This window comes from Urocitellus parryii, chromosome 7 (genome assembly GCF_045843805.1).
Source record: "Urocitellus parryii isolate mUroPar1 chromosome 7, mUroPar1.hap1, whole genome shotgun sequence".
Classification (NCBI taxonomy): domain Eukaryota; kingdom Metazoa; phylum Chordata; class Mammalia; order Rodentia; family Sciuridae; genus Urocitellus; species Urocitellus parryii.
This window is the reverse complement of record NC_135537.1, coordinates 150,635,883-150,649,162: the sequence shown is the minus strand read 5'-3', so window position 1 is coordinate 150,649,162 and position 13,280 is coordinate 150,635,883. Positions and strand designations below refer to the sequence as shown.

At 34.7% G+C, this 13,280-nt stretch overlaps 1 protein-coding gene across 2 annotated transcripts in view; it reads left to right on the top strand.

Moving 5' to 3' along the window:
* Cltc (clathrin heavy chain) overlaps nt 1-13,280 on the top strand; it is a 65,415-nt gene that overhangs the window by 23,292 nt on the left and 28,843 nt on the right. For both annotated transcript variants that reach the window (XM_026398084.2, XM_026398083.2), the window contains exons 3-9: nt 1,948-2,216; nt 3,001-3,162; nt 5,991-6,104; nt 6,541-6,714; nt 8,012-8,209; nt 10,134-10,334; nt 13,075-13,227. In XM_026398084.2, coding sequence (XP_026253869.1) covers nt 1,948-2,216; nt 3,001-3,162; nt 5,991-6,104; nt 6,541-6,714; nt 8,012-8,209; nt 10,134-10,334; nt 13,075-13,227 — 1,271 coding nt within the window. The remainder of the gene's footprint in view (nt 1-1,947; nt 2,217-3,000; nt 3,163-5,990; nt 6,105-6,540; nt 6,715-8,011; nt 8,210-10,133; nt 10,335-13,074; nt 13,228-13,280) is intronic.

Here is a 13,280-nt window from a genome sequence, read left to right as displayed (position 1 = left end):
GCCCAGGACCAACATTTTTTAAGTTTTTTAAATTTTGGAGTATGTTCATATACTTTACTGGTTAAGCATTCTTAATCCTAAATCCAAAATCAGAAATGCATCAAAATCCAAAACTTTCTGAGCTTCATTATGCTCAAAAAATTTCAGATATTGGAGCATTTTAGATTCTCAGATTAGGATGCTCAACCTGTAATACAGTTTTGAGGTAAATGGGTAGTGAGAGTGTTCAAATGAGCATATTCAAACTAATAAGTAACCATGTGTATCTAAGGCAAGAGTTTATCTCATCTTAAGGAAAGATGGTTCAGCTTTCACCTGGTAACAGAAGTTTTGTGACAGTTATCACTTTTTAATAGAAACAAAATGCTATATTTTATACTTTAAGGTATTGGACTCCCTTCAGTCTCCTTAAAGAATTTAAAGTGCTTAGCAGCTCTCAAAACTATTTTACAAGGCCATTGTTTAAAATTTTTTCAATTCTTTTCTATTTTTAATGTTACTGTTATCTTATCACATTTCTTAATGCCTTCTTATGTGTGCAGATGGTGAGTTATTTTAAATTAGATTGTATTAGTTATTGTCCTGTTCCATAAAAAGAATAAATTCAAGATTTTTAAAGCATTGTGAAATATATTATAGCTTTGTGCCTGTTTGTCCAAATTATGGAGTTGAGCTGTCATCCTTTGCCCCCTTCCCCAAATCATCCCACTTACATATATTTCAACCCCTATCATGTAAAAACAAAAGTCTAATAATGAGGGGGCTGGGGAAGGCAGCAAAAGAAAGTAAATCATTACAAAATACTGTTGCTCTCTGAAGCCAGATTTAATCCTCATGGTTTCTTTTTATAAACAGGACTATAACTCTCACAATTTTTCTAGTCTGATTGTAATTTACATCTTATGTGGGATGGAAATAATATACTTTGTCTTCTATAAGTTTTTTTTTCATATGTAGTAAGAAAAGTTGTGGTACAAAGCTATTACGCTTTGTCCCTTTCCCACCATCCACCTCCCTCCTTGTGTTACAGTTTATTGTCCTTTAGAAGCCAGATTCTCTGTGGCTCAGGAATGGAGTTTTCCTTGGTCTCTAAGGATGAATCTGGATAGTGTAGTGATAGCTATGGCTTTGACCTCCATTAATTTCAATTAAATCAGTTTTGGGCTGTAATAGATTTTTGGATTACAATGATAAGCCCTTGTTTCTGACTCAGTGGATTTTTTAATACTCAAGGCAAATTTCATCATCCTCCTTTAACTAAATGCTTGCTGTCTTAACTGGATGAAGCTTGAACTTTGTTCTTACCTCCAGTATATTAACAGAACCTGAAACTTGTCCTCTCTTTGTTTCCCTCTCCTTTTCTCCAGCACCTTTGCCTTCCCTTTGTATCTTCAGTTAAATGTAGCATGCAATTCTCTTATGTGGTAACAAGGCAGAATTTTGAAGTAGATGCTCTTTTCAAAAATCAGTTTCCTTAAAATATAGTTGGATGAGAGATGACTGCATTTTTAAAAGTAGACATTTTTCTCTTTGTGTTTGTTAGATTTGCTTTGTCTATTATACATACAACTATCTTAGTATCTGTAAAACATACTTAATTACAAGTATGAAGGTTATAACTTTTGTTTTCCATCATTGTTAATGAAAGCTGTTTTTTAGAATTGGTTTTAGTTGGGATTTAGAATCCTGTGGAAGTCATCCTTTCTGTTTAAATTGTGTTTTATTAGAGGTAATATAGTTTTTGCTTGAGAAGTAGCTGTAGATTGTTTGCTTAATCTCAGCTATTATCTTTAAAGGTCATTGTTCTATAAATATGACTTCTATAATTGGTCATTAGTCTTATTATAGAACCACTTTGGAAGTTACAGAGCTAGTGAAGCTAGGTATAATTTATCTTGAATGTTATTTTTTTTTAAATGATTCATAATTTTTTTTTTCTGTGTTTAGCTGGGAAAACTCTTCAGATATTTAACATTGAAATGAAAAGTAAAATGAAGGCCCATACCATGACCGATGATGTCACCTTTTGGAAATGGATTTCTTTGAATACGGTTGCTCTTGTTACGGATAATGCAGTTTATCATTGGAGTATGGAAGGAGAATCTCAACCAGTGAAAATGTTTGATCGCCATTCTAGCCTTGCAGGATGCCAGATTATCAATTATCGCACAGATGCAAAGCAGAAGTGGTTACTTCTAACTGGCATATCTGCACAGGTAACATTTTTCTAGTTTTTGATAAACAAAAGATTTATAGAGAACTATTTTGTCAGATGAAATTTATTTTGAAGTAGGTCTTTTCTACTTAGTCCTGTTAAATTTGACTGAAGACTTTTTTCTCCCTTTTTTTTTTCTTTTTTATTGCAAATAGAGGTTGATGGCTTAACTCCTTTATGCTGACAGAATTTCAGAGCTCTTATTGTTTTAGCTCTTACTTGAAGATTAAATAGAAATTGACTTCAGTTAACATGGCTTGGAACTTACTATAGAGTGAATATATACTCTTCTGCAGAATTAATTTTTAAATATCTTTTGCATTAAGAGTATAAATCATGGTAAAATATAAATCATATTTTAAACATGTTAAGCTTTAATAAGGTAATATTCAGAGCTGGAGCTTTTTGTTTTGTGTCGTACTGGGCATTGAACCCAGGGACACTTAACTTCTGAGGTACATTCCTAGCCCTTTTTATTTTTCATTTTGAGATAGGGTTTTGCTAAGTTGCTTAGGGCCTTGCCAAGTTATTGAGGCTGGCCTTGAACTTGTGATCCTCCTGCCTTAACCTTCTGAGTCTCTGAGATTACAGGCACACATGTCACCACCACCTGGCTCTGAGCTGAATTTCAAGTTAAGATATGTTAAATCTACATTCAAAGACTAATAATGAATTATAAATTCTGCTGAAGATGATTTAAGTATTTAATTATTTCACTTGTTGATGAATCTGGAACTTACTGATTCATTGGGTCCCCATACTTTATTTTCTTTGGTCTTTTATAGCAAAATCGTGTGGTGGGAGCTATGCAGCTGTATTCTGTAGATAGGAAAGTATCTCAGCCCATTGAAGGACATGCAGCTAGCTTTGCACAGTTTAAAATGGAAGGAAATGCGGAAGAGTCAACTTTATTTTGTTTTGCAGTACGAGGTCAAGCTGGGGGGAAGGTAAGATTTGTTGTATTTTGGGGGGCGTGGAGGGTAGGGGTTGAACCCAAGGGTACATAACCACTGAACTACATCCCCAGCTCATATATATATATATATCATACAGACAGACATGCATATATATATTTTATTTAGAGACAGGGTCTTGCTAAGTTGCTTTGTGCCTTGCTAAATTGCTGAGGCTGGCTTTGAACTCGAGATCCTCCTGCCTCAGCCACCTAAGATACTAATTGATTAGTCCTCTAAATTCAAAATAATCATCTCCCATCTGTTATTAATGTTCAGATTTGTGGTGACTTAATGTATTCAAATACTTTGTCTAGTAATATTTTTCTAAAATAGTATTCTTCACAGTTTTTTTCTGTCAGCTGTTCTCATGCTTTATTTTGGTTTCTTTTATATGAAAGGCCTTACATTAGTGTTTGTTGACTTTACTCTGCATAGACTCATTAGGGTTGCTAAAATATTCATGTTTTTTAAACCAGAGTTTATTCCTTAAGTTGTACCCATGATCAGTCTTTTAAAATACCCTACGTGATATTATAGATGGAATGTGGACCATGTTTTGAGTAACATTGCCTTAAGTTAGAGATTATCAACCTGGGCTATGTATTAGAATCACCTGGACAAATGGAAGTACTTTGTTTGAATTTTTAAGCTATAGAAAGCAGGAACAGGTCTGATTGACAGCACTGAAAATTTAGTAAAAGGATATTGGATACTTGATGGTAGCAAGGATGCCTGTACAACCAAGTTTGAAGAATGAGGAGAAATAAGGGAGAATGGACAGCAGTCAAGGTTCCAACCAAAAATCGTGCTACAGAACTTTAACACTTCTGTTTTTACTATGCCTTCACTGCTGGATCCCTGGAGAATCAGTTTGCCTGCCATTTCCTTTGCCAGAGCAGCAGTTCTAAAGTCTTAATAACTTCATGTCCTGAACTCCCTCTTTGAATTCCAGTGTAAGCAAAGTTACTTGTCTGCCTCTTAGCTCTGAGAAGAGTGGAATAAAAGTTTTGGGTAATTCTGCAAGGGAAGGCTGGCACTATTCGCTGTCCTTTCTGTAGCCAGTCAAGAAGATTGTGTAGATTCTTGGCAAACCATAAATTACCTTTAACTTTGTTAGAACATATGTCTTTTTCCCTGATTTTTTAAAGAATTAAGATAGAGATTGCTTAAAATATGATCATCTACAGTCTCTCAGTTGGGGAGGAAACATGTGCAATGAGAGAGGTACAATTCTGCCTAAAATTTCTGAATTGAGGAGTAATCCTACCTCAATATAATAAGGATAGAAAACACTGATATTCAGATAAGAATTGATGGAATTTAAACCAGAAGACAAAATAGGTTTAGAAACTAGTTTCTATCCTTAGGATAGAAGGGTAGGGCATTTTTTTTGAAAACTAGTACTGAAAAGTTTCAGTTATCATTTTAAGAATGTCTGAAAACCTATTTCTTGAGCCTGTTTACTTTCTACCTGTTCTTTTTTTTTTTTTAATAAAGAGAGAGAGAGAGAATTTTTAATATTTATTTTTTAGTTCTCGGCGGACACAATATCTTTGTTTGTATGTGGTGCTGAGGATCGAACCCGAGCCGCACGCATGCCAGGCGAGCGCGCTACTGCTTGAGCCACATCCCCAGCCCCTCTACCTGTTCTATATTAGGAGTCTGCTAAGACTTCTTAAGAGGAGTGTATTGGGGATTGAACCCAGGAGTGCTTTACCACTGAGCTATACCCCAGTCCTCTTTAATTTTTATTTTGAGATAGGGTCTTGCTAAGCTGCTGAGGCTGTCCTCAAACAACCTCAGCCTGCCGAGTTGCAGGGATCACAGTTGTGTGCCACCATTACTGGCTCTGCCATGATTTGAAGAGAGACACTAGTTTTTCAATTTGGCTAGTCATCCTAATAAAAGATGAGAACTTGTAACTTTCATGTGGCATATCTTGGAAACTGAATTGTTTTTTGTTAGTATATTAAGAAAAACATAAAATAGTATCCTGTTGACATTGTTTTCTTTCTCTTGATGTACAGGATCATGCATTTTAAACCAAAATGTTTTATCTACTTCTATAGGATGTATATGAAGAGAGACAGCTTAGGTATATATTACTCTCCTGTGTTAGAATAGGTACACAGCAGTAAATTAATAAATTAGATTTTGTTTGGAAATACTAAATTATAATTGAAAATCATGAGAAAGTGTGTTTGTATGTAATGTATTACCATTCTGTGCCCTTTATTTCAAGGAGATTGAGGTGGGATTATTTCATATATTCAAAGTGTTTACTTTGAAATAATATAGATTCAAAGGGAGCTGCAAAGACAGTGTAGAGAGATCCCCTTTGCCCTTTTCCCAGTTTCTTCTAATAGAGTTACATGTTGCAAGAGTGTAGTACAGTTAAAACAAAATAGGAATTCTACCGGTCTCTGTCATTTCCTCACAAGTAAATTCAAGATACATAAATATTCTATCACTGTGAGATTTTCCTCATGACTTTATAGTCCCCCTTCTCCCACCATTGCTAACTTGTGGCAACTTTAATTCATTCTCCATCTATAGTTTTGTTACTTCAAGAATGTTATGTAAAAGGAATCATACAGTATTTGACTTTTTTAGATAGGCTCCCCACCCAGCCATTCACACCCTAGGTATAGTGTCTGAGAATTTTGTGTCCTTTTCCTATGGAGGAGTATCCCATGGTATGGATGTCTCAATCACAGTTCACCTATTATAGGAAATTTTGATTGTTTCCAGGTTGGGGCTTCAAGTCTGCTATGATAACAGCTTAAAGATTTACATGAATTTCATTTTCTTTTGATCAGTTACATATCATTGAAGTTGGCACACCGCCTACAGGGAACCAACCCTTTCCAAAGAAGGCAGTAGATGTTTTCTTTCCTCCAGAAGCACAAAATGACTTTCCTGTTGCAATGCAGGTATCTTAATGCAAAACAAATGGGCTTTTAAAATCTCCCTTCTTACAAGAAATTGTTTCAAATATCATTTCACAGTTGATGCAATGTATGTGATGCTTTATTCTAAAATAAAGTTTATTAGTGAACTTTGTTTAACAAAAAACAAAATAACTTTTCCGTGTAATATGTATTAAGTCAGGTTATCAGAATTGTCTTCTTTTTTGTCTTATATATTTTATACTTGTTCATATGTTTTATGTAAGAGCTTGGGATATCCCAGATTTAAATGTACTATAAAATTGAGGGAAACCTTAAATATTACCTTTTCATTTTTCATATAAGCCTCTCCATTTTGGAGATGGAAACATCTCCAAAATGGAATTGTACTAAACATTTTTTTTTTTTTTTTTTGGTTAAATTCATTATTTTACTAAAGGGTTGATTTTTCTTTTTACAGATCAGTGAAAAGCATGATGTTGTATTCTTGATTACCAAGTATGGTTATATCCACCTCTATGATCTTGAGACTGGTACCTGTATCTACATGAATAGAATCAGTGGAGAAACAATCTTTGTTACTGCACCTCATGAAGCTACAGCTGGAATAATTGGAGTAAACAGAAAGGGGCAGGTAAGGAAACTTTGAAACTTAAGCAATAAATAAAATAATGCATTATCATTAGCTTTCTTTTCCCCTCCTTGCCAATATTTAATAAGTATTGATGTTGTCAGACTTTTCATTATAATGACATGAAATGGTGCCTCATTGGTTTTTTTCATTTATTTATTTGTTCTAATTAGTTATACATGACGATAGAAGAACTAGTTTCTAGAAATTTTCTAAAACAGTCTTAAAGAATAAAAGAGATGAAATTGTGGATTTGATGTTTGGTGAAGACTAAGGTAGTGATCAGTAGAAAGCATGAAAAGCATGAAGTACAGACAGTTGAACTGAATTTGTTCTTTTTTTTTTTTTTTTTTTTTTTTTTGGTGCTGGGGATTGAAACTAGAACCTTTCCAGTGCTTTGCATCTCTACCTCTAAGTTATACCTCCAAACCTCCTTAATTACTTCCTTTTAACAGTATGTTTTAATATAGAATAGAATGACATGTTGCAGATACAGGATAGCCTAGGTTTGAAGGATGGAGTTCTGACCTATAGAAAGAATCTCAGAGATGAAAATGTCTTCATTTTTCTTCAAAGGAATAGTGAAACAGAGAAGACTATTAACCATTTATCTAGTTTACTGAATTCTTAAATATTTTTGACTTCTTGGGAAAGAAATTTCCCGTTTTCATTTATTCAACAGATATAAGGATGTGCTTGTGCTGAACACTGCCTATTGTTAGTAATATGGTTAACCAAAGTCAAGCTCCTTTCCTCATGTGGACTACTGACTGAGAAATAGATAATCAGTGTAATAGTTTGAGAAGAACTTTTAGGGATAGTATGAGTAGTTTATAAACTAGGGTGTGTGTGTGTAACCAGCTCTGCATTGGGAAGTAGGATGAATGGGCAGGAAAGGACTCTCTTTCTCTAGGGCAATTGACAATAATTTAGCTTTTGGGGCAAGTAGGGTAGTCAGCATTTCTGTGGCAGTGGAGTTTTAAGGAAGATCAAGGATGAGTATACTGTTGTTAGGACAGAAGCAATTAGAAATTACATTTACTGATGTTGTATTTATTGTGATACTACTATGTGTCTTACATTATGTTAGGTGCTTAAGGAATCTGTGATTCCTTCTCTTGTGCTCTTCCAACCATTGAGTATAATTTGGCTGCTAGACGTGAAAATATAATTTAAAAAATTACTGGAAAAAAATTTTAAACATAAAATTAAAAGGAATATACTTTAAATTTCCTCCCAGTGAGCCCCAGGTTTTATTTATATTCAAGGCTTCTTCAGAGTCATTTTCATTGAATTGCAGGTTCTGTCGGTGTGTGTGGAAGAAGAAAACATAATTCCTTACATCACCAATGTCCTACAAAATCCTGATTTGGCTTTGAGGATGGCTGTACGTAACAATTTAGCAGGTGCTGAAGAACTCTTTGCTCGGAAATTTAATGCTCTTTTTGCCCAGGGAAATTACTCAGAGGCTGCAAAGGTGGCTGCAAATGCACCAAAGGTAAATAGTCATGAAAATGAAATTGTATGATTGGGTTAAAATAAATATCCTATTTTTAATATTGGTAGAAGAGGAATCGGCTTTACACAGAGAAACTACTGTCAGTTTACATTTTCTTTTAGTAGTTAATTGTCAGTGCCTCCAGATTTGATTAGTGTTTTAAAACTCATGTTAGAAGGATTTATAGATCTAGGCAGTTACAATTTACATAGATGTAATAATGTTTAGTACTCATGTTTAATACTGTTGGAACTCAAATGGAAGCTGCTTATTTTATTCCTAAAAGTTGTGCCCTAAGCAGATTCTTTTTAATTTTAGAAGGTAGAGCAATCAGAAATTGGACTGAATGTATTCCAGTCTACCTTTATGTTGGTTTATGTTGGATGTTACCGTCCTGACTAGTATAAATTATGAAATTTGTACTTGATTTAATGTGAGCTTATTTAATAACTATAACTAATTCATGATTATGCTTATTCTTTTATATATTAATGTCATAATTAAGTTAGTATATTTCTGATTCTGAATAATTTTGTAACATCAAACTAGAGGTATGATAGACATTGATGTAATCTTTATAACAGTTGGTAAAGATTTGAAATTTAGTTTTAATAGATGAACTCATGCCTTTTTGAATATTTTTTAATTAATTTTTTTATATATAATAGCAGAATGCATTACAATTCTTATTATACATATAGAGCACAATTTTTCATATCTCTGGTTGTATACAAAGTATATTCACACCATTTTGTGACTTCATTCATGTACTTTGGTTAATAATGTCCATCACATTCCACCATCATTTCTTTCTTTTTTTTTTTAATATTTATTTTTCAGTATTTGGCGGACACAGCATCTTTGTATGTGGTGCTGAGGATCGAACCCGGGCCGCACGCATGCCAGGCGAGCGCGCTACCACTTGAGCCACATCCCCAGCCCCACCACCATCATTTCTTAACCCACTGCTTCCTCCCACCCCTCTGCCCTATCTAGAGTTTGTCTATTCCTCCCATGATCCCCCTCCCTACCCTACTATGAATCAGCCTCCTTATATCAGAAAACATTCGGCATTTGGTTTTTTGGAATTGGCTAACTTCACGTAGCATTGTGTTCTCCAACTCCATCCATTTACCTGCAAATGCCATGATTTTATTCTCTTTTTTTGCTGAGTAATTCCATTGTATATATATGCCACATTTTTTTTTATCCATTCATCTACTGAAGGGCATTTAGGTTGGTTCCACAATTTAGCTATGGTGAATTGTGCTGCTGTAAACATTGATGTGGCTGTGTCCCTGTAGTATGCTGTTTTTATGTCCTTTGGGTATAGACCAAGGAGAGGGATAGCTGGGTCAAATGGTGGTTTTATTCCCAATTTTCCAAGAAATCTCCATATTGCTTTCCATATTGGCTGCACCAATTTGCAGTCCCCCCAGCAGTGTATGAGTGTGCATTTTCCCCCACATGCTCGCCAACACTTATTGTTGTTTGTATTCATAATAGCTGCCGTTCTGACTGGAGTGAGATGAAATCTTAGAGTAGTTTTGATTTGCATTTATCTAATTGCTAGCAGTGATGAACATTTTTTCATACATTTGTTGATTGATGGTATATCACCTTCTGAGAAGTTTCTGTTCAGGTCCTTGGCCCATTTATTGATTGGGTTATTTGTTTTTTTTTTGGTGCTTAGCTTTTTGATGAACTCATGCCTTTTAAGATTGACTCGATATACAGGGGGCTGTGGCTGTGTGCCTGGCATGTGTGAGGCACTGGGTTCAATTCTCAGCACCACATATAAATAAACAAAATAAGGGTCTATCAACAAGTAAAAAAAAATTTAAAGAGAGAGAGAGAGAGATAGGATTGATTGTGTGGTATTTGAGCCACTTTGAGGTGTCCTTAACATTTCTCCTTCTTAAAGGGAATACTTCGTACTCCAGACACCATCCGGCGATTCCAGAGTGTCCCAGCTCAGCCAGGACAGACTTCTCCTCTACTTCAGTACTTTGGAATCCTTTTGGACCAGGGACAGTTAAACAAATATGAATCCTTAGAGTTGTGTAGACCTGTACTTCAACAAGGTCGGAAACAGCTTCTGGAGAAATGGTTGAAAGAAGATAAGGTATGTTAATTTGTATTGACATATTTCTACTTTGATTGAATTAAGTACAATGTTAGCAAGTTAAAATCGTTTATGCTGTACACCAAAATGTCTCTTTATTATTTATTGTTAAAATAGAATAAGAAAATACATTGCTTAAAGTGCATGTATTTATTTCCTTTGAAAATCTATTTTTATGGATGTTTAGGTGAGATATCTTCGTTTAGGTTTATAATTAGAATTCAAGATTCTTGCTTGATAGTTAAAATTACTGACCTGGAGTTCTTTGGCTCTTTTTAACAAAAGCTTAGGGCAAAATGCTTATTCCAGCATGTAGTCATATTTGTTAATGTATGTGAAATTCTTTTGAACATAGGAATATATTCTTTATCCTACATTCAACAACTGTATTCACAGTAATTCGAGCAATGCAAGTTGTCTTTTCTTTTAGAACTTCCAGAGTGTCATCAAAATTGTGATATTTGCTGCTGGTAAACACATGTAAAGAAAAACTGTTGTATAACGTGCCAGATCATACATATATTAATAAGAGAGCAAACCGATTAGCAATGTGATATTGTTTGATAGTGATTTCATGAAATGTAAATTGGTATTACATGAAAAAATATTTAACTTGGTTTTACATGGGAACTTTTTAAAAAATATTAACTGGCTTTAGGATTCTGTGGGATTTCTCTTTGCCTTTTAGATCTACCCAGTACTTAATTTCTCATTACACAGAGCATGTGAATATACTGTTTTTTAGAGCACATTATTTCTTACATGAAATAGTGACTGAGAAACAGACAACCACTACATGTTACTTATTTGTAAGACACCACACAAATTTAAGCAATCTGTTACTACTATTAGTTTTTTTCATAGCACTATACAAAAAGCCTTTCTGCACCAAGTTGTAGTATTAAATTCCATGTTTTATGCCATTGTAGAGAAGTAAAGGTAGCACTGTTCAAAACACTCAAATAAGTTTAAAATTAATACCTTTCACCATTAGTGTATGTTGGTGGTAGTTTTACATTACTAATTCTAAGTCCTTGTTTCTTGACCCAGCTTCTGGCAATCTTAGAGGATATTGGAGGATAGTACTTCAGAGTTGGGATGCTTGGACAGGAGTCTCTGCTGAAGAATAGTTACTAGCCACACTAGCGAGTATTTGAGGTCCGTCCTAATTGTTTAAGATAAGGGAGGATGGGAACAGCCAAGGTAACTGAGTTGACCTATGTAACAGCTTTTTGGGTGTCACTCTTTTTGTGAACAGTCACACAGGATTCATTTATTCCAAGAGAGCACTGGTCAACTCTTCTTTAGTTAGCATGTTCAGTTAAGATGTACAGACTCTGGTCTGGGCATGTAGCTTGGTGATAAAACACTTGCCTAGCATGCTCAAAGCACTGGGTTTGATTCCCAGTACCAGAGAAAAAGGAAAAGGATATAGGCTCTCATAAGCATTCTAATTTTCAGCAAAACATTTGGTTATGAGAGCTAGCCTCTGAAGTTATCATTAAAAGTAGAAAATCAACTTGCATATAAAACAAAACTTTTAGGAATCTGATTTCTAAATTGGGTAGCTAAGAAAGTTTGAATTATAGATGGGTATCTGCCTGTATATCACCTAAAAATTCTAAATTTTTATCTCTTTGACCTTGTAAAATTAGTGTCTTGCCTTGCAACTTTAAGTCTCCTTTTTTGGTATTAAGGATTTAACCCAGGGGCTGGGGATGTGGCTCAAGCGGTAGCGTGCTGGCCTGGCATGCGTGCGGCCGGGGTTCGATCCTCAGCACCACATACAAACAAAGATGTTGTGTCCGCTGAAAACTACAAAATAAATATTAAAAAATTCTCTCTCTCTCTCTCTCTCTCTCTCTCTCTCTCTCTCTCATCTCATCTCATCTCTCTCTCTCTCTCTTAAAAAAAAAGGATTTAACCCAGAGTTGTTTTACCACTGAACTACATCCTCAGCCCTTTTTATTTTTTATTCTGAGACAGGGTCTCATTAAAGTTGATGAGGCTGGCTTTGAACTTGGCAATCCTCCTGCCTCGGTGTCCTGAGTTGCTGGGATTACAGGTGTGCACCACTGCACCCAGCACAGTTTTAATCCTAAATTCAAGAATGTGATGGAATTTAGGTCCTTCAGACATATAGGTTATACTTTAGTTTTAATAATGATCTTTGCAGTGATCTTGTTTTGTTCCTTCAATTTCAAATTTTCATTTGACATTACATTAAAAGTTATATTATTGGGCTGGGATATAGTTCAATGAGAGAATGTTTGCCTAGCATATACCAGGCCCTGGGTTCTATCACCAGCACTGCAGCATATATGAGGTGTACTGGGTTCAATTCTCAGCACAACATATAAATAAATAAAGGTTTATCAACAACTAAAATAATTATTTTTTTAAAAAAAGTTGCATCATTTTTTAAAAAATTGAGGCCACATAATCTAATTATCCTAATATTCTTACCAGGTGTAAGGTTCTGTTGAAAGTAAAGTACTTACACTCCTAACAAGGTAGTTGTTAATATCTGTAAGTGTGAAGTTTGGGCAGTATTTCTAAGACATTGCTGTGAATGTAATATCAAGAGTGTTACCAGCCATAATCCCTGCATATTTATAATAATTCTAGGAAATTGAGTAATTAAGTCTATCATTAATTATTTATATAGGGAAATAGTATCAACTGTTCATTTATAAAACAGCTCATTGATCACTAACCAATATCTTTTTCCTTTGGACAGCTGGAATGTTCCGAAGAACTGGGTGATCTTGTAAAATCTGTGGACCCTACATTGGCACTTAGTGTGTACCTAAGGGCTAATGTTCCAAATAAAGTCATTCAGTGCTTTGCAGAAACAGGTCAAGTTCAGAAGATTGTTTTGTATGCTAAAAAAGTGAGTTCAATGAAACATTTTCAGCATAAATTCCTGAAATTATTAAGAGAAAT